This window comes from Penicillium cinerascens (genome assembly GCF_028974065.1).
Source record: "Penicillium cinerascens strain IBT 15544 chromosome Unknown contig_9_segment0_segment0, whole genome shotgun sequence".
NCBI classification, from domain to species: domain Eukaryota; kingdom Fungi; phylum Ascomycota; class Eurotiomycetes; order Eurotiales; family Aspergillaceae; genus Penicillium; species Penicillium cinerascens.
In genome coordinates, this window is record NW_026695296.1 from 1,219,371 (window position 1) to 1,245,875 (window position 26,505).

At 45.4% G+C, this 26,505-nt stretch overlaps 7 protein-coding genes across 7 annotated transcripts; 5 read left to right on the top strand and 2 right to left on the bottom strand.

Moving 5' to 3' along the window:
* Positions 1-936: 936 nt before the first annotated feature.
* Positions 937-3,621, top strand: N7498_007310 (uncharacterized protein; the record flags this gene model as incomplete). Its single annotated transcript, XM_058454372.1, has 4 exons — positions 937-1,405; positions 1,462-2,221; positions 2,277-2,752; positions 3,068-3,621. The coding sequence occupies 4 exons, from the start codon at positions 937-939 to the stop codon at positions 3,619-3,621; spliced, it is 2,259 nt and encodes a 752-aa protein (XP_058306621.1).
* A 239-nt stretch (positions 3,622-3,860) lies between these two features.
* On the bottom strand, positions 3,861-4,901 carry N7498_007311 (SCO family protein; the record flags this gene model as incomplete). The annotated part of the gene is made up of 3 exons (XM_058454373.1): positions 3,861-3,982; positions 4,036-4,360; positions 4,428-4,901. The coding sequence occupies 3 exons, from the start codon at positions 4,899-4,901 to the stop codon at positions 3,861-3,863; spliced, it is 921 nt and encodes a 306-aa protein (XP_058306622.1).
* A 343-nt stretch (positions 4,902-5,244) lies between these two features.
* On the bottom strand, positions 5,245-5,976 carry N7498_007312 (NAD(P)-dependent oxidoreductase; the record flags this gene model as incomplete). Its single annotated transcript, XM_058454374.1, has 1 exon — positions 5,245-5,976. The coding sequence occupies one exon, from the start codon at positions 5,974-5,976 to the stop codon at positions 5,245-5,247; it is 732 nt and encodes a 243-aa protein (XP_058306623.1).
* Positions 5,977-6,409: 433 nt separating this feature from the next.
* N7498_007313 (uncharacterized protein) lies at positions 6,410-8,921 on the top strand (the record flags this gene model as incomplete). The annotated part of the gene is made up of 2 exons (XM_058454375.1): positions 6,410-6,925; positions 6,978-8,921. The coding sequence occupies 2 exons, from the start codon at positions 6,410-6,412 to the stop codon at positions 8,919-8,921; spliced, it is 2,460 nt and encodes an 819-aa protein (XP_058306624.1).
* A 578-nt stretch (positions 8,922-9,499) lies between these two features.
* Positions 9,500-9,931, top strand: N7498_007314 (kinase-like domain-containing protein; the record flags this gene model as incomplete). The annotated part of the gene is made up of 1 exon (XM_058454376.1): positions 9,500-9,931. The coding sequence occupies one exon, from the start codon at positions 9,500-9,502 to the stop codon at positions 9,929-9,931; it is 432 nt and encodes a 143-aa protein (XP_058306625.1).
* A 4,816-nt stretch (positions 9,932-14,747) lies between these two features.
* On the top strand, positions 14,748-15,435 carry N7498_007315 (MARVEL domain-containing protein; the record flags this gene model as incomplete). The annotated part of the gene is made up of 4 exons (XM_058454377.1): positions 14,748-14,909; positions 14,959-15,062; positions 15,117-15,239; positions 15,279-15,435. Coding segments are annotated over 4 exons (546 nt in total), but the record flags the coding sequence as incomplete, so codon positions are not given.
* A 6,991-nt stretch (positions 15,436-22,426) lies between these two features.
* Positions 22,427-22,993, top strand: N7498_007316 (uncharacterized protein; the record flags this gene model as incomplete). Its single annotated transcript, XM_058454378.1, has 2 exons — positions 22,427-22,437; positions 22,471-22,993. 2 exons carry the CDS (start codon positions 22,427-22,429, stop codon positions 22,991-22,993), a joined length of 534 nt encoding a protein of 177 aa, XP_058306627.1.
* Positions 22,994-26,505: the final 3,512 nt, after the last annotated feature.

A 26,505-nucleotide genomic window follows, 5' to 3' on the forward strand; every position in this document is an offset into this window, starting at 1 on the left:
TTACCATGCGGGGAGGAGTGTATACCGCCAGGCGAGCGTGATCGAGATCGGTCGTCGTACATGCGACCATCTCGGTCATCGCGGGGAGGATAGGCCCGCTGAGATGGACCGGAATGATTCCTGTCATCGTCTGGATAAGGATGCACCATAATGCTGGGACATCGGGGAGAACGGGCAAGAAGAGTCAGAGTTGAGGAGCATGGAAGCTCAAGCTTGCGCCGATACGCGATAGCGAACGGCAGAATGCGACCGCCTTCAAGGTGCCAGTTGGCGGTGATCATCGAGCAGCTTCATCTTAAACCTATCGGCGAAGGAGTTCTTTACCAGATTACTGGCCGGATTACGTCTCGGGATGGCCAAAGTGATCTCGGGATTTTATCGGAATGAACATGTAGATGTAAAATCCTTGAGGTGAAATATAGAAATGGCATGTTCATTTCCCATCGTTTGTATGAGGTATCCTTCTCCCCAAAGAGAGCTCTGTATCTATTTTTGAATATAATCGTTGAACTTCCACCAATTGCTTGTTTACTCCTCAACTTCGGGGCATTACCGGAAGATTAGTCCGCTTTAAGGCCACAGCTCGCCCGTTGCATCATCGTTCTGAGCACAAACGCGCACGGGGGTGGAGACGATCCACTAGATCCAGATGCCCCGACGTATGAATTGAACGTGCCAGCTCGTGTTGCAGTCCAAATGACGAATGCCCCAGGGCAGCAGTGACCGGACCCAGAGGATCCAAAAGATCAGCACATAGGATGGACTTTGATTCTCCGCAGTGCCCCGCGGTGGGATGTGCGTGGGTATGATATGACCGAACCACACATGTCCTTGCGAACACGCCCCTACTTATGTAGCCTGCGTCCCTCCTTTACATTCTGAAATCTTCATTCATCCATCTGAGCCCCTTACCAATACACCCTCAATTTAACGACCATGGGTTCACCAAAGCCCATCAACCGTGCTTGGTGGAAAGAAAGCTCCGTCTACCAGATCTGGCCTGCGTCTTACAAGGACTCGAACGATGATGGCATTGGTGACATTCCCGGTATCATCTCGAAGCTCGATTACATTAAGAACATTGGCGTTGACATCGTCTGGCTGTGCCCGTCATATAAGTCGCCCCAGGTTGATATGGGGTATGACATCGCCGATTACTATAGCATCGCAGACGAGTATGGTACGGTCGCAGATGTCGAGAAGCTGATCCAAGGATGTCACCAGCGTGGTATGAAGCTTCTTATGGATCTAGTAGTCAACCACACCAGTGACCAGCATGAATGGTTCAAACAGTCGCGCAGCTCCAAGAATAACGAGTTCCGGGACTGGTACGTCTGGAAGCCGCCTCGCATTGACGAGCAGGGCAACCGTCACCCTCCCAACAACTGGGTTTCTCATTTCCAAGGTATGGTTGTTTGAATCTATTACTGACGAAATGTTGAATACTGATTATTATCACAGGAAGTGCTTGGCAGTTTGACGAGCTCACTGGCGAGTACTATCTTCACCTTTATGCCACCGAGCAGCCCGATCTCAACTGGGAGCATCCGCCCGTGGTCAAGGCCGTCCATGACATCATGCGATTTTGGCTCGACAAGGGCTGTGACGGCTTCCGCATGGACGTGATCAACTTCATTAGCAAAGATCAGGCTTTCCCGGATGCGCCCATCAAGAACCCGCACAGTGAGTGGCAGTGGGGCGACAAGTATTACGCCAACGGGCCGCGACTTCACGAGTATCTACAGGGTGTTGGCAAGATTCTGAAGGAATACGATGCCTTCAGTGTTGGTGAGATGCCCTTCGTCAAGGATGAGAAGGAGGTACTCCGGGCTGTGCAATTCGACCGCAACGAGATTAACATGATTTTCAACTTCGAGCACGTTGATATTGATCATGGCCAATATGACAAGTTCGAGCCTGGTAGCTGGAAGCTTACCGACCTGAAGGAGTTCTTCGAGCGCTGGCAGAAGTTCATGTATGCCAATGATGGTTGGAACGCCCTCTACTGGGAGAATCATGACCAGCCGCGCTGCATTGATCGGTTCACCAATTCGAAAGAGGAGTACCGGCTCGTCGCGTCTAAAATGTTGGCTATTGCGTTGGCCCTACAGTCTGGCACTCCGTTCGTATACCAGGGACAAGAACTGGGCATGCGAAATGTCCCTACTACGTGGGGCATTGAAGAGTACAGGGATATCGACTGTCTCAACCACTGGAATGGGTAAGATTTTGCTTCCACTCGATACCCAGTGTATATCGCTAACGTAGGACGGCAGAGTTGTGAAAGGAAAGAAATTCGACACAAGAGCCCAAGCCATTGCTCTGCAAGAGTACCAGAAAAAGTCTCGTGACAACGCTCGCACCCCAGTGCAATGGTCCGATGCACCAAATGGAGGATTTACCGGTCCCAATGTCAAGCCTTGGATGTCTGTGAACCCAGATTACGTGCGTGTCAATGCTGCTGCCGAAGTCAAGGATCCCAACTCGACCTACCACTTCTGGGCAGCCGTACTCGGACTGCGCAAGAAGTACCTGGATATCTTCGTTTACGGCGACTGGGTTAATGTTGATCGCACAAGCGAGAAGGTGTTTGCTTACACTCGTCAGTATGAGAACCAGAAGGCTCTGGTGTTGTGCAACTGGACCGAGAAGACCCTGGACTGGGATGCTTCAAGCAACGGCATCGCCAGTGTCAAGGAGGTGCTACTTAACACCTATGACAGTGCCACTGAGGCCACACAGCGCTTCTCCGGTGGGAAGTGGTCGCTCCGGCCTTATGAGGCAGTTGTCCTGCTTCTATAGATATTGGTTGACCACGATGGGCATAGCGCCCGCCCTCGAGTAAATGTCTTACAGCTGCAAAGCACATTGATTACCGAGTAGATAGATAAATTGGACGAACATAAACTTCCCAAATAACCATTCCACATCTAACAGGTCTCCGTAGTCTCGGTACTCCCCGCCAACTATCGGAGGCGACTTACCCGCCGGTTCCCCGCAGCCGATAAGCCTCTCTAACGGCGCAACATTCTTCTCAAACCTCCTTTCCTCACGCACACGTATACAGATGCATACACAATGACATCCCAAGAGGCCCTCCCGGCCCACCTAGACCCAACCACATACCCACGCACACACCACGATGCCGCGCAAAACATCCACCTAACACTCACCTACACCCCACTCGACCCAAACACCTACCTATCTCAAGTCTCCTCCCCCGCCGCCGGCGCAAATGTGTTTTTCCTCGGAACAACACGCGACACCTTCGAAGACAGACCCGTCTCACAACTAAGCTATACAACATACCCCCTCCTCTCGCTGAAAACACTTGCCGCTATCGCGGAGGACGCCGTGAGGAAACACCAGCTTTTGGGCGTGAGCATTGCCCATAGATTGGGCGTCGTGCCTATCGGGGAGGCATCTATTGCGATTGCGGTTAGCTCGGGGCATCGGGCGGCGGGGTGGAGGGCCGGTGAGGAGGTTCTTGAGGCTTGTAAGGAGAGGGCGGAGATTTGGAAGAGGGAGGAATTTGTTGATGGGGGGATGGAGTGGAGGGCTAATGCTGATCGGGATGGGGAGGGAAGATTGGTTGGGAATCCCAGGATGGAGGAGTCTTGATCGTCGTTGGGTTTTTGTTTGATACTGGACTGGGATACCTTCCCATGTTGTACCCTTGGATAGGGAATGTAATGCCGCAACCAGCGACTCGAACGGTACCTACCGACCTCAGTCATACCTCAAATTTCAATTTCTCTCTTGATGAGGCTATGTACGGGATAGCAGACCCGAACCGAGTCAATGAGCAGGGTATTTGTATTCGGGAGGTCTATAGTACAGTTTTGATACACAGGGCAAGCTTAAACAGTCTTCATCGGCTTACCCTCCCGCTTCCAGTCATTGATGTGCTCCATAATAACCTTGGTAGCAGACTCGGGGGTATCCTGCCGACCAATGCACTCAACGAAATCGTTGTCAGGATCTATCAACAAGTCAGCATCCAACCCCAAAGCACTCGACTCGAAATAAACTTACCCATCAGATAGAAGTAGATGCTGTGGTCCACCAGGTAGTCCTCGCCAGGCTTGACATCCTTGGGAGTGCTAAAGTACACGCGGTACTGGCGGCAGACATTCTTCACCTGCTCATAGGTACCAGTCAAGCCCACGATGCCGGGATGGAATTCCTTCAAATACTCGCGCAGAACTTCGGGGGTATCACGGACCGGGTCGCAGGTAATGAAAACGGGCAGGAAAACCGTGTCGTCCTTGGCCTCCTCGCGGACTTTGTCGATGATCTCGGCCATCTTATCCAGCTCGTCGGGGCAGATGTCAGGGCAGTGGGTGAAACCGAAATAGACCTGTATTAGGCAGCCTCGATTAGCATTGAAAACTATCGACGCGAGAAGGGTGCTCTAATCAACTCACAAAGCTATATTTCCCCTTCAAATCCTCCGCGGTGAATTCCTTGCCGTCCAGATCCACCAGAGTAAACGGACCGCCAACTTTAGGCTTGCCAACACCCTTGCTCATCTCAGCGATACGCTTCCGCTCCAGACGTGCTTTCTCAACACGGAAATAGACCACCATGCCTGCGCCCGTAAGCACGAACAGCAGCGCGGCCTTCCACGAGAACGGGCCGGTGGAGTTGCGCTGGCGCATTTGGCCCATGGTCTTCGCGCGAGCTCGGAAAGCGGTAGTCGAGAAGCTATTCCGCGCGGAAAGAGCAGATTGGATGTTCTGGCACCGAGGACGCTGCGCTTGGGTGTAGGCCCGGCATTGTGATTGGGAGGTGTTGCGGAGGAGAGAGAGGATGGGTCGCGATGTGGTGGATTCGATGACTGCCAAGTTGCGGGTGGCTTGGCGGAAGAGGCCGGAAGCCATTCTCAGTGAGGATGGCATGTTGTCTGTTGCCCTGTTGCTTGTCGGTATAGGTGAGCAAATGTCGGAGCCGGACGGTGAACTTGAGAATCTCCAGATCGACACCCGATCGGGACTAGTGTTGGGGCCTAAGGCATCGACTTCCATTCAACGCTGACAACTAAAACTGTAATGCATTTAATGGCACTTTCTGAGGGAAATGAAAATAATCTATTATGTTCATACGGCTAAAACAAAAAGAAAGAACAATCAAACTATTCAAAAAAAAATTCAATCGCAACATTAAGTGGGAGAAAGTCCTCCGTCCCAGGTACAGAGATCTTCCGCATGTCTGCCGCTGACATCGGAGCCGAAATCAATGTCTTCAGTTTGTGATCATAGCAATCTTATTCACATACTTTTCCTTGGTCTCCAGAATGAGATTCTCTGCAACCCATTTGCCCGAGTCCTCCCTTGAGATGAAATAGCCAATAGCTTCTGACTCACGGCCGGTCTTTGGATCCTCAATGCCGACGCGGATCGCCTTTGTAGTCTCGCCGGTGGTGAGCAGACTCGCGCGCACAATCGTAAAAGGCCGACCGCTATTCGAAAAGCGATCCTCTGTGATCCGCTTGTCCGCATGCGGGACCTTGAGGAACCAAAGGTAAACTGGGAACACAGCAAGCGGGTAGTCCCGACCGAAGCGAGAGACTCCGGTGGTGCTGAAGGTAATGAGATGCGGGGATCCGGTGACACCATCTCGTTGAAGGTTGTCGAGGGCCTCGAGAAGAGTAGCTGCAGCGTTTCTGCAGCATTCAGGGTCTTCAATGGTCATCTTGCGGAAGTTGGGTCGACTGCCGATGGTAGAGCAGACCATGTCAACGAGCTTGCCATCTTCGGTCAAGAGGCATTTCGACACGGCTTGCACATCGTGCGCGTTGCCTTCGATGACCTTGAGGTTCGGAGTTGAGGCGGGCGGGAAGATTTCTGTAAGCTTCGACGGCTGGCGACAGAGTGCAATGCACTGATGGCCGGCAGCAAGAGTGTGCTTGAGGGCTGAGAGGCCAACGCCGCCACTAGCACCGATAAAAAATACAGTCTTGGTGTTTGGGTTCATCGTAAATAGATATAGTGGGTCTGGGGGTGTATAGATCAAGTCGATGGTAATGGTTTCAGTGGATGGGATGATCGAATGGATGATTGTGTTGGTGATTTCTGTGTCCTCGAAGTAGGGACAAGAGGCCTTTTAATATTCATCATCTGCAGCTGTACAGTATCATAAACTGCCGAAAGCTGGCCGAGTGGACGGAACCGTTGGCAGAAGTCTCGCCCCTTTTTTCGCGCTTTGAATGGCCCCCACCTCCACGAATTCCTTGGGTCACACCCGTGGCGTTGTTCACGCTATACCATGTTCGGTGCTCACCATGTAGCGGTCGACACGACACTTCGACATGTACGGAGACGACAACGAGAGCAAGATAATGAACACGCGCCTTTTAGAGCGATATTCATTGTCTGTGGGCTAAACGCGGACTGGTCTTATCGCTAGGATGTCAGCGACCGCAAGTTCGGGGGCAACTGCAGCGATCGCAAACCCCTCGGCCTCGCATGCCGAAAAAAACGCGAGCGCGAGCTCGACCGGGGATGCGGCCGCCCTGAAGGCGCGTAGTTGCGTTGTATGCCGGACCCGCAAGGTCCGCTGTGACAAACAGTCACCATGTTCAAATTGCCGCCGCGCGAATATAGTGTGCGTCGTTCCTTCCAAAGATCGACCCCCGAGATGGACCCGTCGTCTCGAGCGTCCCGCAACTGGCGAGGTTATGGAAAGAATTCGGCACCTCGAGAACCTGGTCAAAGATTTGAGTGGTCAGCTTGAGCAGGCAATTGCAGCGGTCAGATCGGCTGCTAACAGCTCATCTGGAATTGACTCTCCCGAAAGTTTGAGGCATGATGCGAGCAATTCGATCGATGCAAGCAGCGCGCAGAAGCTTGGAAGGCTGGTTGCCCACGATGCTAATAGAAGTCGCTATGTGGGGAACAGCTTCTGGTCCCGGGTGAATGACGAGGTATGGGACTCTTGCTTCATGTGCAGATTGGATGTGCTAATCCGAGTCGTAGCTGGAGGAGCTGAAGATGGACGCTGCTGCCGAAGAATCCGATATGTCTGATGAACCGCTCTCATATGAGGACACACCATCAACTCAAGAACTCGACCGGACTCCGTCAGAACGCCATGCATTTCTATTCAAACATAACCTGGCCCTTTCTTTTCTCAACTCCGCTGCTCCAGATCTCCGCGATTTTCATCCACTGCCGTCACAGATCCCCTTCCTCTTAAACGTATACTCTGAAAATGTCAACTGTCTCGGCCAACTTATTCATATGCCCACCATCACAAAGATGGTGCGCGACTTGCGTGGCGATGTAACGAAACTTACACCGGCGAACGAAGCCTTGATGTTTTCTATCTACTACGCCGCAATCACATCTATGGAAGAGGACGACGTCAACATCAATTTTGGATCTACCAAAGCTGAGCTGAACCTCAAATACCGCCTCGGCCTGGAGCATGCCCTTCCCAAGGCCGATTTCTTGAATGTGCCCGATCTTGTTCTGATCCAGGCATTTACCATATTCCTAACCCTCCTCCGCCGCCACGATAGTCCACGCTTTGTCTGGATGATGGCAGGGCTGGTCATCAGAATGGCTCTCGCTTTGGGACTACACCGCGATGGTACCAACTTCGAGCACCTAACGCCCTTTGAGATTGAGATGCGGCGCCGGGCTTGGTGGATCATATGCGCAATGGATGTGAGAGCATCCGAAGACCAGGGTACAGAGTTCACCATAACCACAGGGAGCTTCGACACCAAGATCCCTCTCAACATCGACGATGCAGATATCGGGCCCGACTCCAAGGAGATGCCACCAGCGCGCGAAGGCTTGACTGACATGTCTTTTGCACGAGTCATGTACAGAATGACGGAAGTGGCCAAGCACATTATGGCTCACGGGGCACTAAAACCCAGCCTCGAAGAGCAGAGTCAACTTCTACAAGAAATCTATGGAACTCTGGAACGAGAGTATCTGCAGTATTCGACCGAGTCAAACATCATATATTGGGTTGCAGTGACGATTGCACGTCTCGTCATGGCCAAGACGACTTTGTTCATCTATCTGCCTATTCTGTACGGTTCACCTCATGATACCCTATCGGAAGAGCTCAGAACCAAGCTGCTCATTGCAGCAATCGAGGTGGCCGAATACAATCATGCCTTGAACGCCGAGCAGGCATGCCGACACTGGCGCTGGGTCTTCCAGACCTACACGCACTGGCATGCTATCGTCTACATTTTGATTGAGATTTCCCGGCGACCCTGGTCGCCTCTTGTTGAGAGAGCATGGGTGGCATTGCACAGCGTCTGGTTGATACCCAGCCAATCGCATATGGGCAAGCATCTGCGGATTTGGTTCCCCTTGCAAAAACTGATGTCCAAGGCCAAAAGGCACCGGGATACCGAGCTTGAGAGACTACGCGGTGACCCAGAAAGTGTCGCGCGGTTGGGGTCTGAGCATCGTACAATGGAACTGCCATCTAGCCCAATAATACCGTCAAGTTCTGGGTCGACTGCGGCTGGGATGACTTCGGCCGAACTGTCCCTAGAAAGATGGCAACAGCTCGTGACTTCTCCAATGGTGTCTACGACACAGGTATCTGATTACACTATGCCAGATTTTTCCAGCCCGTCAATGCCTCCTTCAGGCTCCGGTTCCAGTGATGCTAATTTCAACTCGCTGTACGCCTTTGACCCTCCTTACACTGGCACGGCGGCTCAGTCTGATCAGAATTTGTTGAGCGCCAACTTCCAATATACGCAGCCACCTATGACGGCGAGCCCGACGAGTTCGCAGAAAACCCCTTCCTGGCTCTGGTCTGATGCTGCTTTTGAAGATACGACTGACGAAACGGTTGATATCAATATGGATTTTGATGTTGATGTTGATTGGTATAATTGGATCGAGTCTGCCAAGGGGGCAGAAATCAATGAACTTGGTAGTTAAGCAGTCATATTGGATACAGGCATGACCTGCGGATTCGCACCACAACTTATCCGTTTGCCACACCGTGCTTGTCAAATGGCCATCGACATCTTGGAATATGTAAAAGTTGGATATGCTTTAGCTGGAGACTTTATAATGCCCAACACAATCAAAAAACATACAACAGCAGGGATCGCTGGTGGCCACCCACCCAACTAGTCACGATCGAGCAGCCTATAGAATGTCAAGAAACCACTCAAGTGTAATACTGTTTAATTTCGCACGGCCCCATCCTCCGTCGTGGCGCGGCCCGGATGTGATATGTGCGAATGTGCGCGCGGCACAGTCAATGATATCTCTGACCCATTGGTCGGTCAGGTCCTTGGTGCACGCGTCAGAGGCGTTGGTCCAAGCTTGCTGAGCATAGCACAGGATTTTAGGCCTGATCATTAAATACTGAACTTGCTACGGTTGCCCGCCGCTGCTCTTGCCCACGTGCCAGAGAAATCGCTTGACTCACGGCACACAAACTGGAGACAAGGAGAAACGAACCCTCCCAGTTTTCCGAAAGTACTCTGCCTCTCCCACCATTCTCCGCTATGACAGACCCTTATGAAGAGGACCCAGAAAAAATCCCTACAACCGACATGTACGCGGATGTGCCCTTTTATGGTCGATACTACCCGAAACCTGATGACTTTCGCGTTGAAATTCAGCATGTCAACTCGCAGACCACAGAGTCACAGAGGTACTGGGCCTCAATTGTTAGACTCTGTACTGAAGAGATCCGAATTTATCCTGCTGATGAGGGCGGCCGCGACGTATTTGCTCTGGGTAGCGTGATCGTGAAGTCTAGCCATCTCCACGGACGGGACGGAGCTCAATATACGGAAATCGACTTCTCATACGCTGATTCCAATGAGATTCGGGCGATCTCCCTGGCAAAGACCGTTTTGAAAGACGTCAACGTCCCAAAAATCTACTTTGCAGGGAAGGTACTTACTCTTGTTACTTATTTGTCGGCTCAATGACTCACGCCCACCTAGATCAATAGTTGTTAAGTGCTCGTCTAAGAAAGGCTTCTAGGCGTCGGATTATCTGTCGCATGGCCTTATCTCTCAAGAGAACAGAAGGACTCCTATAAGGAAGAAGCCAGAAAGATTCTCCGTCAACTTCACACTATCAAGCCCCCACAGAAAGTTCAAGGTCGTTCTCACGTAGTACCGGACCCCAACATACTTATTAACGGTCGAATAAATCCGCTAGAAGGGGACATCCTCTTTTCGAGCACCAATCATGATCCAGATATGAGCTTTATGCATAATGATTTTACCGAGTCTAACTGTATAGTGGAACAAGACAAAATTGTGGGGCTGTTTGATTGGGAAATGGCTGGTTTCTTTGGCTGGAAGACCGCAGGAGAAGTCCACCGTCGGATCAGAACCCCGCAACGAGAGCATTTCCTAAATGCCAATCTTAGTGAGGAACAGCTTCAAAATATCATGTTCTGGAAAGACCTATATGATAAGGATGCGCCAGAGCATTAAGCCAGAGGGTTTCCCGGTTTTTTATGTGGCATGTTGTGATCCTGGCGTGGTTGGAAAGAGGTTAGGTGCTTGTCGGCTGGCGACTAGTCAGTCCTTGAGAGCTAAACTGGTCTCGGATATTACATGTTTTGCCGACTAGGGTTCTGAGCCGTAGCCTCCTTCAAGTTGGATCTGTATTGCCCGCTGAACAATAAAGCTTTTCTCCCTGGGGTTTGCAGCTGTACGGACGTAAGTAAAGATGGCCTTACCATAGAGTTCCAATAGGAACACAAATATACATGAACAATGAATACAGATCGTAAGAATATGAATATACTTTCAGCAATATGAAGACAAGGGTTACTCATATTCGCAATATTCGGACTTATCAGAATATGTGTAATGTAAAGAAGCACCCCTTAAGTGGGAAAATAGGTAACCTCTCAATACATGTACCCATCCATTTAAGCTGGCAAATTACTAAGACAATATGGGCTGTCTACTGACGGTCAGATAGATAATTCGGGGTTACTGTGCCATCAATTAAACGAGCACAATATCCCTCCTAACAGCAAGTGAAGCCTTTGACACCTTCAATCCCACGATTGTTTATCATAATGCCCCTTCAGCAATATATGCCTTCGGATGATCTGCGCGTCTATTTTATGACTCAGAACGCCTAGAAGATCCTAGTCATTGCTGAAAACAACTCTACCACTACCTTAGCCGATGGACAGCGAATTGCTCAAATGACGCCTCGAAGAAGAGAAAAAGGAAACGCCAAAAGCTTACGTAGCCCAACAACTACAAATCACGCATCTCCCATCTTTTCCGGTGTACCCGGTATACTTCGAGTTTCCTTTACCATATGCCGTTTTTGGGTTGGGCATTCAACGGTTAGCTGTTCTGGTGCTGACGTCATTGAAAAGCGGGTACGCTTTCATTTGGACCGCAAACCCCATTGGACTACACAGAAGAAGACAGAATGATCTTCGAGATTAGCATGAATGCTCCATATAACTACTGGAGAATTATAATCAGGAGCGGAATCGATTTTAACCGCAGCGAGATCAGTCACATCAGGCAGGAATATATTAGATTCATTGGTTCATGCGAAGCCATTTATCAACCTATCAATCCAGGTGTTTGTGTATTTGCAGCTGTAAAGTTCAACGCGTCGAGTATGCATCGAGCAGACAGGTAGATCTAAGTAATAACAGTATTTAGTTCCTATAAATTAGCTGAATCATATAAGCTAATACCTATTTTTTGTACATTTGGATCAAGGCACCCAGCGTAGGTTAATTTAATCTAATTCACTAAGAAATAAGACCGTACTTCACTACCATCAGAATGCGAAGAGGAATCATCATCGCCCCCTGTTATTGAACGAGCTATTTTGCGGCCGGTCATCGGAGGCGTTCGGCCAATTATTGATTTTGCGTAGAAGAGATCACAACTTTGAAGAGTTCGCATAACCATCCGTGGACTGGGCAATGGGTGGCAAATGTGAGAAACCTTATCTTCTCTCTTACTGGAAACCAAAAAAACCCGAGTATAATGGTGGGCAATTTCAAAAAACTAACCTACGAAAGCGATCAATTAATAGTCTAAGGGGGGATGGATGGCTGAGTTCATATATAGGTCACGAGCTACTACTACTTGGAAGCAACGCACAAGAAGATTCGAGAATGGAAACATTATTATTATATTTTGAAATGGAAGGTAGGGAGGGTATGGACGGTTCAACTCGGGCTAGAAAGCGGATGAAGTCATGACTTGTCTTCAACACAATTTAACACATGTTGAAACCCACAACAGTCAGCTAAATATGACTGTATATTCATAGTCGGCTTAAGCAGCCAGCCAAGTGAATGACGTCAAGATGGGTGACAATGTGATTGCAAGTTGTACCATTGTTGCCCTACCAGGATGACCCATGACCGTAACTTCTGAAATCCAAACCAGAAATCGTTCCGCGTAATTATTGAGAGAAAGGCAGTACGGCTATGTGGATCCACATTGTGAGAGTTGCACGCGACCTACTAACAAACCCAAAAGTCTCTTAAAAAGATAATTGGAGGACTAAAGCATAGGAAGACACCATATTAATGATGGAATTTACAGCTTCCTCGCCAGAAAGCGCAAGAGGCAGACTACATATTCAAGAGATCTAAACAATTCGAAGAGGTGCAGGAGATGGAGTCATGACTGAACGGGTGACCATCTAGTAAAATGGGGAGCTATGTCAATCACGAGAAATGCTTGAGGGCCGTTGTTCCTAGAAAGGTATGGCGCACCGGCTCTTCTTACGGGGGCTGCTCTGCTACTCTACGGCCTCGAGAGCTGCAAACTCACTGAAGGCAGCATGCGGGTCAACAAAAGAATCTTTATAAACGTCGTCTTTCTCATTTGTCTATGATAAATTGGACTTTTGAATGCTGCATTATGTTTGGCCCATTTTACTTGTTGCTGCTCCGGCTGGAAGAGCTACTAGAGCTGGATGCTGATCTGTCTGCATCCTTACCATGTTTCTTCGTGTCGTTTCTCATGCATGCCGGACCTACATCAGCCATTTTGATGATCCACGAGCCCGATCAGCAAATCGGGAAAGCAACGTGGCCATGAAGTACCTCTTATGTCTCAAAATAGTGAGTGGCTCATTGATCTTCTGTTGTTGCCTCTTTTGGGGTTTGCGGCTCTGAAAGCGCGAGTCTGTATGGGAGGACATGTTCTTCGTTTCGAGGATAGTTCAACTCAATCAAATACTAGGTCCAAAAAAAGGGGCAAAGGCGAAAAAGCAGCCTTATCATATGATTTAGAAGGTAAGTAACTGGTGTATTGTAAGCAACATTTGGCAATTGCGGCTAACACCGCGCTTTAAGTGAAAAGTAATGCCGTAGTACTTACTCTACGTTGCAGCCAAATCCGACTCCTAGCCCCTACACCTCCTGTCCTATTGGATGTCGGGCCCATTTACAGACCAGTTCCAGGTCATCAAGCATGCCATTTGCATTCGTTGTGTCCATGATGGCGTAAAAGGTGTCTCGCCTTTAATTGGACCCAATTACAGTAACATCAAAGGAACAGTCCGGATCACAGGTCAGGCGGCAACGCAAACGTTCTTGGCGGAGACCGGCCCGGACGGCTCAGCGACCTTGTGCCAAAGAATTCCGAGGGCCCCCATCGCACCAGTTGACTTATTACCGGCCGTACCACCAGGAGACACAATTAATCTGTCAGTTTATGTATAACTGTAGATATCGGAAGTGTTTCTTGGCATTACCCGGAGAAAGTAACATTTCGTCATGGGCGGTCTAGAACTCCCATTTCGCCGGAAAAGATAGCCGTCCCAAGGGCTTGGCGAAACATCATGTGGGCTTGTACACTGCAGCAAATTGAATGCCCCGAGTATACCCTCAAAAAATGTTTGATTTTGTTATCTCATGAGCTTTTTACCGTACTGCCAGCGTTTGATGTTACGTGCGACAATTACCACCGAAGTCGCCCATAACTAGCGCGATTGGATCTCTAATTTTATTGAGGATATTCAGACTGCCCCTTTCACGTGATTACAGACTCAATAAGGTTAGCCGCTAGGGTTGGAGACTGGTGTGTCCTTGTACTTTCACCACATTGGGAGCACCGTTCTGATAAATCTCAGCACCCTGAATCGGATCTAACGGATCACTCGGATCGTGGCCATTACATTCCGCAAAAGGGTTCTTTATACTTTAGCTTTTCCATATCAGCACATTATTAATATTCCACTAAGGTCGGATTGGATGTAACATGATCGCTAACCTACTTCAGCGGCATTGGCAGGACTGTTCTGATAAATCTTAGCAAAGTTATTCGGGTGTGATGGATGACTCGGAGACTCAGAGTGTGTCCATGGATATCCCGCGAGAGGGTTCTTTATGCTATGGCTTCTTTACTGGCGTAACACTGGTAAGGCTCACAGTTTTCATTTACAACACCTATGGTTTATGTGTAGGGATAAATGTATTGCATGATCCTAATAAAAGGGAACAAAATCATTGGGTCGTGGAGAGAAAAAGCTTGTCTTCATCCATGGAACGACCCGCTGCCTCTCGGACCGAGGATAGAAGTGTTGTGAGCACTTTGAAACCATGAGAGTATATTTACAGTAATAATGTCTTGACATCATAGGGTTGGAAACTATGGTTTATTTTGCATGACGATGACACTTGATGAAATCGTCTTCTAATAGATATATAAATGAGCCCATTATGTCGAGTCCTTCTGGAGTTCGTCAACCCACATACCTCACGGAAAGACTCTCAGATACAAGATAAAAATGTCTTCCATCCTCCCAATTCTGACCCCGGCTCAACTGCGTTTCTTCCTCATCTGCAATCGTTTTATTCAATATTGCAGCGCGGTAGTGGTTGTCGGAATCAATTCGTACTTTATCAACACTGGAAAACGTGGGCTGTTTACTACCTACGTTGAAATAATTGTGAGCCTCATCCATACCAGACCAAGCATTCGTATCTCACCTTCTACAGTCTGTTATATCTCTTGCAGCTTTCCTGCCTGCCCTCGTGACAATTTTCATGACCACCCCGGTGAAAGAATATATTCTGTTCATCGACGTGATATTTTCCTATCTGTATGAAACATCGATCCAAAGTTCAATATTTTGGTGACAGGCTGACAAATCTAGATGGCTCACGGCTTTCATATTTTCCGCGCTTGATTACAACAAGCATAATTGTCACTTTAGTACGCCTTCGGGAGTTGCATGCTCGAAGAAATGGGCGATTGAAGCTTTTATTTGGTTGACATTGTAGGTACCAACCATCTACTAATACTCTCCCTCGCTAAGTTTCTTTGAAGTATATTTACTTTTTTCTCGGTCTTTGAAGAAGCACTTTCACTCTGGCTTCATCGACGGAGTCACCAAGTCGCTCAACCGTTACGAGAAAAGCATCAACCATCATCTTCTGAGCACAATGGCAATGTGCCAACCACGCAACGCACCAGTGAAGAGCCAGTTGCTACTCCAGCACAAGTGGTGTGAGAGTATTGGACCCTATAATCTCCACCACAGTCAGAAAAACATACAACAGCAGGGATTCGCTGGTGGTCACCCACCCAACTACTAACCTGCCGGCGTGTGGCTTATGTGCGGTTAATAGTTGGGTGGGTGTCGCCTGGGTGAGAAATGGGTGAGAGCCGCTTTAGCGTCGCGCGACCGGGGGTGAGAAGGGTGAGTGTGCAATAGACCGGGTGAGAACAGGGTGAGATTAGGGTGAAAGCTAGGCGAGAATCCTGCGAGTCGTGCGAAGACCGCACGGGCCTCTCAGCCAGGCTATAGCAATAGGTCATTGGACGTGACCGTTCGCTCTGAAACACTGGTTTCTTGGCATCTACACATAGCCACGCTTAGGCTTTGCTGATTTATATATATAGCCATTTAAGTTCTAGGTTTTTAGAGAGTGGACGTTACAGCTTTAGGTACTTACTCTACGTAGCGATCACCAAAGCCATTCCTAACGACTAAGCCAAGGCCAAACATTTCCTTTATAAAATAAGGGTCAACAATAATCAGGTGATATCATTTATAGAGCGAGGTAGGGAAAAGTGAGTCAAATAAAATAGCCCCCATAAAAATGGCCCCCACAAAAATGGCCTCAACTCCTAGGGGCTTTTTATCCAATTATCCGTGCTATCGCCGAGCGGCCTATACTATGATATATCGAATCCCGCAATAGAAAGGGCTAACTATATACTCGTTTAGTTCCACTTTAGCTCCACCGCCAACTTATATAGCAGGACTTTAGAGCAGTAACCAGCACTAGTATCTAAAAGTGCTCCTCCATAACCCACGAATCACGTAGCATATAGATATACACTATATAACAATTATTACCTTAAGTGCTGTTACCCTAAGCGTGAAAGCCTAGCGTAAAATTGTTGATTAATTAGCTATCGGGAACTAACATTAAACTTAACCGGCCTACCCGCTAGGCCTCTTAAACCTCCTCTCACAAACGTCAGGAAATAGCGAACAGCTTCTCGGCTAACGACTTCTCGCCCGCACTACCCACAATATTACAACCTAAGTAAAAGACTATATAACTATAAGAACTACACACTCCAGGAAGGCATAAGCTAGGTGACGACTAGACATTGACATGGGACTCCCATGGGACTAAGGTCCGTCCCAAGTCCCACCCATGGGAATACCCATTTGGGTATGCTAAGGGAATACCCACCCATGGGAATACCCATGGGACCCATGGGTACCCATAGACACCTGATTATGCCTGAATTCGCCTGAATTTTGTGCATAAGATCACTGACTAATCTTTGTTATTTACGTCTGTTTCGGTTGGAACAAGTAATATCACTACTTTTTAACCTACCTACTAGGTAATTATAAGAAATAAAGTTGTTTATATATATAAAAGGGTCCGTTTCATCGGTCGCATTAATGTTTTAGGCCTATCGAAGTAAAGGTAAAAAAGCGGTGGTAGAAATTATGGTTTGTCCTCTAAGATATATATTTATTGTATACAACCAACCACTCTGCTATTATTTCCTTTGATTTTATTATATTATAATACTAGGTTATTATGGCTTATTTTACTAGTTAATTTAATTACTATAGCTTCTTTTATATATATTTATCTTGCAAACACCTAATTGCTAGTGTAGGGTGTGTGGTTGAGAGAAAAAGGTCAGAGTTAAGAGCAAAAGTTAAGAAATTTCTAGGGGGCATGGCTCTTACTGAATTCTATGGGACTATGGGACTCCTATAGGACTACCTACATAAATATAGAGAGTTAGGCCAATAGGATAGGCTAGGTAGACCCACCCAGTAGTGATTGGCTTATAAAGAACCAATAATATTAGGCTACGTGCTTAAAGCCCTTAATATGCCTTACCTTCTATCTAAGCTTTTTCTCTTTACCTTGGTCTTAGTTTCTCTTCACTTTCGCTAGTATGGCATACCTCTCGGACCCTATAAGCCAATCTATATATAGCGATAGTATTGATCCTATCCTTCTATCTAATTCTTTCTCTTTTGAACCAAACGAACTAACTGAAAGCCAAACAACTGAGCTTACACCACCACCACTACTACCACCCTCTATTCAACGTGTTGGAGACCGGACGAAACAGTGGGCACTTTGGACGGAAATGACTAAGACTGAATTTATTGAATGGTGGCTTACCACTCTATATAGGACAAAACCCGAAGTAAAATATATCCATTGGGATAGAAAGGGCCATCAATCTGATGTATGGACGCATTTTGACTAAGTTGTATATATTAATACAGGAAAACCAATGGTTGCTTGCAAAAGGTGTGGTATAATAATAAAGCATCCAGTAAAAGATAGGACATCTAGGATGCGACGACATCTAAAAAATGGTGCCTATCAGATAAAAAGTAAGCAAATAAGTATTAAGCACTTAATACAGAAAGTGGTATGTTTACTAAAAAGTGAGAGAAAAGTGAGAGCAAAATAAGAGAAAACTAACCTATTATTCTCTCACTAGGTAGTCAACTCTAATCTATCCCAACCTTAGTCTAAAGAGCTCTAGCAGCAATAGCTTTTAACCACTATCACTAGCCTACGCCTACCCTTCCAAATCATCGAGAGCGAGCACTTCTAGAAGCTTCTACGCCTAACCTAGTTAGCCCCTTCAATCCCAACCTTTCCTATCGGTCGCACGATATAGCGCCGACTACGAAATATAGTCGAAGACCGACAGAAAGACACCCTTCAGATGCTTCCACCCTATTCAAAGCTCTCAATTAGTCTAGATTGCTGGACATCACCCTTTCAGCAAGCATTTATAGCTATTACTAGTTATTTCCTAGACTAGAATTGGGATTACCGAGAGGTGCTTCTAGGATTTGAACCCCTAGAAGGAACACACACTAGGACGAATCTTAGGTTAGTCCTAACTAATACCCTTTAAAAGTATCAGATTCTAGACTGGATTATAGCTATTACTACGGATAATGCGTCAAATAACTAGACGATGATTACAAGCATCCAAGCTAGTTATCCTAGTCTACCTTTGATCCGTATTCCTTGCCTTGCGTATATGATTTAGCTTAGTCTAAAATAGCTTCTTAGTTAGATGAAGGCAAACCCCTAGAATGACACAGTGGAAATGGTTTAGACAGAAGAGCATAGTCGGGCTGCTACTCGGGCTTAGTAGAGGTCTAGAAAGCTAGATATTACGAATACCCTTCGTAAGGCTCGCAGTCTTGCTATCTATATTAATACAAGCCCACAGAGACGGGATAACTTCCTAAAGCTTTAGACTAATCAGCCTATATTAGTCCTAATCTAGGACGTCCGTACGCGTTGGAATTCGACATATCTAATGCTTTACCGGGCTAAAAGGCTTCAATCTGATTTAAATTAGTACTGTATCACCTACTAGGTTGAACAGTTAATGATTAATTTAGAGGAATGGCGTTAGATTGATTATCTTCTTTGTTTAACTAAGCCTTTCTTCTAATTTACCACTGCCCTATCTAAGACTAAGGATATTACTATCTATAGTGTTTTTAGTATCTATAATAAGCTTTTTGACCACCTTGAAGCTTCGATTCGGCAGTTGAGGCGGAAAAAGGTTAGTCTCCTATATTCTCTCCCTTTTCCGCTAATTATAACTCTGATTTTTCGCACTTCAACCTATATAACAAGGGTTAAAGTGCGAAAAATCAGAGTCATAATTAGCGGAAAAGGGATTTATTTAAGTCTCACTTACTTACTTTTCCTTCACTTCTAGGCTAGGTGGAAACGGTAGATACTTAAAGCTCTTGAATCAGCTAAAAATAAGCTTCGAGAGTACTATGCAAAAACAGATAATCTAGAACTTGGTGATATCTATGCGCATGGCATAATCCTCGCCCCTCAGCATAAGTTACAGTTCTTTTCTAGCCCCGACTAGATAGATAAAGACTATGCTTCTTTATATCGAGCGAGCTTTCAAGAGCGAATAAAAGTATATTAAATAGAGAGTGATTCAATCCCAAAACCTTAGGCTTCTATCCAAGCTTCTAAGCTTAATCAATTGCTTGCTTCTAAGCCTAAATCCACTAAGGATCAGGATGAATTAACCTAATATCTCTAAGGAGGTAAGCTTACTTTTTCCTCTCACTTTCCTCTCACTTTCCTCTCACTTTCCTCTCACTTTCCTCTCACTTTTCTCTCACTTCTAGTCTTACCTCTCATTTTACCTCTCGTCTAATTTCTTTAGTTTTACTTAGGTTTAGTCCTAATTAGCCCTCATCTATTCTAGAAAGATTATATATATCAGTTCCCTACACTAGTATATATAGCACAAGATATTTTCTCTATCCCTGCTATTGGTGCTGGTGTAGAAAGGTTATTTAATTCAGCCCGGGATATCTATTATTATCGGAGGGGTCGTCTGAATTCTTCAACTATCCAAGACCTAATAATGTTTATGTGTACGACTAGGTTCGAGATGGAAGATCAGCAGCTAGCTTTTATCCGATCTCTATCTATCCACGAGGACGGTGAAACAGATAAACCTTCTCAGAAAATAGAAGGTTTTGAGCTAATTAGTGATACTGAGGCGGATAGGGTGGATGAGCTGGATAAGCTAGATGAGCTAGATAGGATAGATGTTTCTAGGCTATCTTCTGTTCGGGCTGGTAAGAGAAGAAAGAGTGTTTTATCTGATGAGAGTGATGATGATTTGGTCTCTTTGCCTATAATTCCAGAAAGCTAGATTCGGGCCTCTGGTCGGGTGAAAAGACGTCCTCGGGGGCCTGAGGGCTTTGAAATTCTATAGAATAATATAGGTGCTATTCTCTCATTCAAACCTCACTTTCTTTTTCTTATTTTATTACCTTTCGACTGTAATTTTACCACCTAAATACCAAAGATTCCTACATAATATGCATTAATTATACCTCCTTGTATTATGGGTACTCATGGGAGTATGGGAGTCCCATAGGTGGGTAGGGAAAAGGCCGTCCCACCCATGGGACTAAGGGTCGGTCCCATATCCCACCCATGGGCGGGACGGGACTGTCCCAAATGGGAATACCCATGGGAGTGTCAATGTCTAGTGACGACTAAGGAGGCCCAACAGCTAATTAATAAGTTAGAAGATATCATAATCCACCAAACCACCCTTATCGAGTCTACCAAGGTCGACCTACTAGAAGACTTAACGCGACAACGCCCTAAATAACATTATTATTAGTAAGAGTTCGAGAACAACGTACAGATCAGTATCCTTCCAACGACGCCCCCTAACGAGATCATAGGGCGTTCATAGCAGCCTACGCGAGCGACTAACAACATCGGGAGAAACTACGTTAAATTAGCGTCACTTAAAACACTTACGTTGGTTCCCGAGACAACGAGTACCGTCAAAGGAACACTTTCGGTCAACGTCTACCGCCGCAGCTAACACCAACATTCGCATTGCCCTATTAAATACACCGTCCACCAAGATACGAAAGTGACGCACAATACTATAATGCCCTATCGACGTAGCCCGCAACAAAACCGACGAGGGATATAAACTTAGCAACGATATAAGACTAAAATAATATCCAAGGGGCGCCCTCTATCTATTTTTTTTTGTGACCAAGATTGAACCCTATATAATAAAGGTTGATGGCTAGTTTTTTATAAGGTACATAGTATATAACTGTCAGGATTTTAGGTGTCTGCATTTATAACTGCAGATTTCTAGAGCTTCCAATTCAACATAGAAGTTCCCGCTGAAATTCCCGTTCTGCCATTTCTCACCGCCTTTATCTGATCTTGCAGTTATCTCTCATTTATCTCTCACTTTGCTCTCACTTTAGCCTTTACTATGCTTTCTCTTTCTATTTGCCTACCGGACCGAGGTTATTAGGCCTATCCTGTCTATAGCCGCGGGTAACAGCACGTTTACCTACCTCGGGTAACAGCACGTTTACCTACCTCGGGCAATAGCACGTTTACGGCAAGATTACCTCGGGCGAATATTACCTTAGGTAATTAGCCAGATAAACTGAATATTTCTGTCTATAAATATAGCCTAGAAACCAGACTAAATAAAACAAGAGCTTTCATCTCAATTCTCCTCTCACTACCCTTCCTCTCTATTAGGGCAGACCAGAGAGATTCTCTCTTATTATCTTTATCTTTATTCATCTTCCAGGGGTAAGTTACTACGCTGCAGTAATAGCTGACCTCTACGGGAGGTAGTATTTCTCTCTACAAATATTTGTCCTAAGGACTGCCCTGCCGCATAGGGACCCTTAGGCATTTATTTATCTCTCTTATTTTCATATACTACCAATCCCGACAACTCTTTAACTATTACACTGGATTCGCTGCCATACTCCTATATAGGAACACACCAAAATTCCTTTAATATCATATACCCTAGGAAGAAAACTTCGACGATAATTAATTATTTCTCGATATCGTCCTCGTCTAAATTACACCGAGCAAGCTTCGCAGTAGACCCCCTATACGCTTCACTAAGTAATATATTAAATGTACTATCTACTAAAACATTAAGTGTCTCATTAAGCGTCCCTTCAGGAATTGCTTTAAGCATCACGTTGGGCTCTACGTTGAACTCTATATTAAAGAGCTTAGATACTATTATCCCCTTAAGCGTTACGTCGAGCGTCACTCCAAGTACTACATCGAGCTTTTCGTTAAGCTCCACATCAAACACTATAGATACTATAATTATGACAACTACTATATAGGTAAACGCATAGTGGTAGAGCTTGCATTGGCTAATAAGATATATATTATTTACTGCTATTATTTACTACTCTCCTACCGGTTCTACCTACACTTTAATAGTGTCCTCTCTATATCTCTCTTTGTCTCTCTATGTATGAGTAAACCCCCCGAAAGCTACTGTCAAGTTTCCTCTCCTTCTTGTTTTCTCACCACCTATAAACAGGAAAAAGGAAGGTGAAGAATATATGTAACTATCTAACACTGAATCTTGATGGAAGCTGAGTAAGCGACGTTATATACGTGAATATTTACTAGAGGCCGTTTCCTCCCTAGCCCTGTTAGTCCAGCTGGCCCTGTTAGTCCAGCTGGCCCTGTTAGTCCAGCTGGCCCTGTTAGTCTGGCTGGCCCTGTTAGTCCGGCTGGCCCTGTTAGTCTGGCTGGCCCTGTTAGTCTGGCTGGCCCTGTTAGTCTGGCTGGCCTTGTTAGTCTGGCTGGCCTTGTTAGTCTGGCTGGCCGTTTCAGTCCGGCTGGCCTTGTTAGTCTGGCTGGCCGTTTCAGTCCGGCTGGCCCTGTTAGTCCGGCTGGCCGTTTCAGTCCGGCTGGCCTTGTTAGTCCGGCTGGCCGTTTCAGTCCGGCTGGCCCTGTTAGTCCGGCTGGCCGTTTCAGTCCGGCTGGCCCTGTTAGTCCGGCTGGCCCTGTTAGTCCGGCTGGCCCTGTTAGTCCGGCTGGCCGTTTCAGTCTCCCTGGCCCTAGTAGTCCGTGGCTAGTGGCCGTTTCAGATTCTAAGGGAAACTCCTTAAATACATTGTTTAGAAAGGAATCTATGGTCGCCGCCTGAATAAGCATTTTGTAATCAAAATAGAATACACTAGCGAGTCTTTCGGTTATCGCACTAATAATCTAGCTTAATAAAGGTTATAATAATTTAAAGGAAGCGCAATCATTAATTTTAAATATCTTATATTTCACTATTAATCTATAATAGGAACTAGGCTTCGTAGTAGTAAGAACCTAGAACGCCTTATTAAAGTCTTTAAGATCGAGGGCTACGCGAATCTAGAGCTAGAATATCGGATCGTGGCTATTACTAGCTCCGTTACTCTAAATGATGCCCTTTGTCGAGGTAATCTTTTATAGGCCGCCCTTCTCGACCCTACTAGACTTAAATAGTTAGTGTTCGACGAAGGTTATAAATTAACGATTATAAATAGTAGATATTAAGTGCTAGCCAGTCAAAAAGTTAGGAAAACAGAATAGCTTATAGATATATACCTAGATAGTTAGTATAGCTATTAATCTTCGAAATATCTACTTATAAATTATATAGACCTTCTAACTAAAGTCTAGACCTCGCCCAAACCCGCGGGTAGACGGGTTGGACCCGACCCGTACCCGTTTCTTGGCGGGTTTTGGGTCGAGGGTATGGACCCGAAGGTCGGGTACGGGTTGAGATATTAAACCCGCGGGTTACCCGTGGGTTACCCACGGGTTGGTAAACAATATAAATATGAAGAACCTCGTGATATATAGATATTATGCATTTATGGGCTATATTTATAGGTATCTAGCTTATAGGTAGTGTATTCCTGCAGAAATAAGGTCAAGGATAAGTATGAATGTCTTCAATTCTAGAACCAAACTAATAAACTATAAACTGATCATTATTATACCGCGGCCGCTTCCTAGATCTTCCTGAGACACGCTGTTGTGTCTCTGGTAGAGGAATATCTTCCTCCTCGTTACTATCCTTATAGCCTTCAGTGTCTGGTTTAGATGTAACACTCTTTCTTCTCTTTCTAAGAGCACGTTTCGAGGGACCTTCCGTTGTTGATTGCGTTTGAATAAGGACTAAACCTACCTATGTATCGTCCTCATTACTCTCCTCATTGTCACTAATCGGGTTGACAGTACCCTCTTGTTGTTGGGCATCTTTCTCTTTATGATCCGCTTCTATCTCCCCTGTAGAAAGATACTCCTTCCGAAAAGCGATTTCGTCCTCTTCGACTTTAAATTACGTCGTATATCTATATAATATAATCTCCTAGATTATTGTAGCATTTAGTGAGCCTTGACGATAGTGATAGATATCCTAAGTAGTGTTAAATAGCCACTTAACGCTAGCGCTAGTTGTAGGAATTGAGAGTATATCACGCGCGAGCTTTATAAGCGTAGGGAATATAATCTAGTTCTCCTTCTAGAACGCTTATATTAGAATACTAGAAACGGTGGCTAAGGTATATATATTAGTATAAGCCTAGTGATTAATAAAATAAGGATACTTACTACTATCGAGATATCTTATAAGCTTATCCTACTAGCTAGCTTGGATAGTCTAATCTAGACTAATCATCCAATTAAGGTCTATACCTACACTCTACGTAGAAGATCCTTTACCGTTCTCTATCTATTCCTTTGATAGACGTTGCTTATATAGTTTAAAGTAGTCCACGAGGCTTTACCTATATCTAGTAAGCCACTTAGGGCCCTAATCTTTACTCTAGAAGAACTAGAGCTTATATTATGGTGCGAGCATTATACTAATAGTAAAGAGATCACTAGGAATGTCATCCGTCTTACTATAGTACTACCTAAGCTTTTCCTCCGCCGTATAGAGAGTGGTAAGTATAAGCTTCTTCTAGGCTATCTTCTTTCTTGTAAGCTACTTAATCGACTTCTTAAGATAGTCGAAGAGCTTATTATAGATAGTAAAGACAAGGTAGATAGTGATATCTTTAGTTTTCGATAGCGTAGTAGTGAACTAAAAGAACGGCTATATGATCTAGAGCAAATAGTTAATCTAACGCTATTGCTCTTAGTTAAGCATAAGATATAGATAGCCGTACTTTGAGTAAAACTTATCTAAGACGGATTATAGTCGTTTAGCACGACGAAGTATTAGAAACGTTGAATTCTACTGCGTACGAACGTCTTATATTAGAATAAGAGCTATAGAACCTATCTAGAGGCTACAGAAAGCTTCACGGCGCTATAGGCTTGCGTTGATAAAGATAGCTAAGCTTCAAAGCTATAAAAATAGATTAGAAGTAGGTTTTTAATAGGTTTAATAGTGACGAGCCTTATTTAAAGTATTAATGATCTCCCGTTTTTATTATCTAGAACGAATTAATTAGTCCTAGGATTTAGTCTATTGCATTTAAGTAGTGTCGTTCTTTAGATTTACCTTTATCTAACCTAGGAGTTGCTTTAAGCTTAGTTAGATAATATAGGCAATATATAGAACGCGAATAATTACGGTATCATCGCTAAGATTAAGGGACTAGACAGTCTCTTAGATACTTACTACTAAAGTGTTATTGTTCGATGTATTGTCAGTAGTGATTGTAAGTACTCGATCGGTTAAATTATACTTCTATAGAAGCTAGAACAGAATAGCGCTAAGGTTAATACCTAAGTGTGTTCTATAAAGAGGCTTAAATCCTAGAAGTAGCTCCCGATAATTCTAGTCTTTATTAAGGAAGTAGCCCGTAACTGCTATAAATGCCTACTGAAAAGGAGATGTCCAATAGTTAAGGGTAATAGAAATCTTTCTATCTTTAGGAAGTTTCTGCAGTATATTCTAATAGCGTTTAAGCATCGTACTTCGTAGCTAGCGCCGTACTACCTTTGTAGATAGAATATTAAGCTATCTTAAGGCATTTTAGGCTATAGATATTATATCACGGAACCCTAGATACTCTAGAAGCTAGAAGGGTAGCCTTGATTTAGTAATAAATCAAAGAAGACTTAATTCCTATTTTTCCTAGCTAAATGGAGTATCGACTAGAGGGCTCCGCGCCTATAGAAGTAGTCGAAATCAGTGTATATCCTATAGACTATTAGGCTAGCTTATCGCTTACATAAATTGCCTAATATTTTGGCTTTTTAGCTTCCTACTATAGCTAGTAGTATATTTCTTTATCGTGGAAGTTCTATTTCTAAGCCCTAGGTGATTAAGGATAGCCTTGCAATACTTATATATAACCTTCGGCGCGCTATCACTAGCCCTAGCCACCTAATTAAAGTGGTGCTAAACGTTGGAAGAGTGTCGCGAGTCCTAGCGTATACGCTTCTTCCTTCCGAAGTCCGTTTATAGCTACTATTGTATATAATCATCACTTATTATTTTAGAGTAGACCACGTATATAATAATACGATTAGGTCGAACGCTCTCGAGGGAACTAGGCACTAAGGGCGAAGGTAATCCTAGTAGGATAAAATCAGTATCGCCTATAGAGCTCGCGATATAAGCGAAGTTTTATTGGCTAATCGATAGATTAGGGGTTAGATTACCTAATGGGAGGAGTTGAAGGTCATCTAAAAGGTCTATATTATACGAAGATAATGCGTAGG